General features: G+C 28.1%; 1 protein-coding gene across 1 annotated transcript; it reads left to right on the forward strand.

Annotated features, from left to right (window-relative positions):
- Positions 1-1,310: 1,310 nt before the first annotated feature.
- LOAG_15245 (hypothetical protein) lies at positions 1,311-1,468 on the forward strand (the record flags this gene model as incomplete). Its single annotated transcript, XM_003150736.1, has 1 exon — positions 1,311-1,468. A coding segment is annotated over one exon (158 nt), but the record flags the coding sequence as incomplete, so codon positions are not given.
- Between the last annotated feature and the right edge of the window lie 303 nt (positions 1,469-1,771).

Consider the following 1,771-nt stretch of genomic DNA (forward strand, 5'->3'; position numbering starts at 1 on the left):
GCTTCTTGTTAAGCTTACAAATGTCATATTGCTTAATTGACAAAATGCCTTAATTCTCATTTACGAATTTACACTTCAATAATAGACCAAATTGCTTTTTTTTTTTTCCTTAAGCTAATAATGTCTAACATTTACTATAAACATTACTTTAGTAAGTGTTTCGATTAATTTTTAAGTGAAAAGTAAGTAAGTTAAAGTAAAAATATGCTAAATTTAGTAGAAATATTGATTCATCAAACAATTCTAGCGAATTATCATAGGAAACACATGCTATATTATCATATCATTATATTCTATGATATCACTTTGATAAGGTACTGTAACAAGATTAACTGTAATATCTTTTAGCCTTCATTAATAAAGGTACTATACCATGATTTACTGTGATATTAATCATTTGTGAATAATATTACTAATAGTTTGTTAAAGGAATGTTTATTAATTTTAAAAACTGGATTTTGCTAGGACTATAATGTTTAATTCATTATCAATGGATTATTTATGTGATATCGCATATTCATAACTAATAAAGTACTACACCTCCGGATTATTGTAATATTTGTTTTTTGTAATTTGTAAAATACTGTACCTATATGAATGATTATAGCACTATTGTGATACAGTATCTTTGATGAAGTATCATAATTGAACTTAACCTGTAATACCGGTTATTTCTTATTAATAAACTACAATGCTTACAGTAACACTGTTTAACCTTGTTCAATAAAGTATCATATCTATAAACATATTATAATATGTGATTAATAATAATTAATAAAATTTGATAATGAGAAGAAGGTGTGATTTCATTGTAGTATCTTTTTTTTTTTTACTTTTTATTATCTATTTCAATGATTTTTTTTTGAATTTTACAAAATTTTATAGGAAAAAAAGTGATTGAAAAGAAGAAATTTTGCTAGTATATAGATGACATTTAGTTGACATGAATGATAACAGTCTGATTTGATTCATAAATGATTCATTCGGGTAAGCAATGATAAGAGTCTGATTTAAATCATAAATGACTCATTCAGGTAAGCAATGATAAGAGTCTGATTTAAATCATAAATGATTTATTCGGGTAAGCAATGAGAAGAGTCTGATTTGAATCACAAATGATTCATTCGGGTAAGCAATGATAAGAGTCTGATTTGAATCATAAATGATTCATTCGGGTAAGCAATGATAAGAGTCTGATTTGAATCATAAATGATTCATTCGGATAAGCAACGAAATGCTTCGTTCAATCATTTTCATACATACATATTTATATATCTAGCTGTGAAGAGGAAAGGAAATTATACGTGCAGACAGACAGACGGACAGACGGGCGGGCAGACAGGCGAAAGGAGGGACAGACAGACAGACGGACGGACAGACATACGGACAGACAGACGGGCAGACAGACGGACAGACAGACAGACGGACACACACACGCATACATGCAAATATGTACACATATCGATGATACATTTCGAAAGCAAATAAATGGGTCAAATATTATTTTCTATTTGTAGATTTTTTTCTTTTTTTTTTGTCTAATATTGAAATAATTTTCAAAATTACCCGTTTTTTCTATTTTCATACTTTTGAAGTTTCAAGTATTACAAAGTACTGAAATTTAAATCAATTCACTGACTCATTCATGTATTCCATTTCTAATTCTTGATCAATTCACGTATTCCATTTCTAATTCTTGATCAATTCACGTATTCCATTTCTAATTCTTGATCAATTCACGTATTCCATTTCCAATTCTTGATCAATTCAC

This window comes from Loa loa (assembly GCF_000183805.2).
Source record: "Loa loa unplaced genomic scaffold supercont3.109, whole genome shotgun sequence".
In the NCBI taxonomy this organism is placed as follows: domain Eukaryota; kingdom Metazoa; phylum Nematoda; class Chromadorea; order Rhabditida; family Onchocercidae; genus Loa; species Loa loa.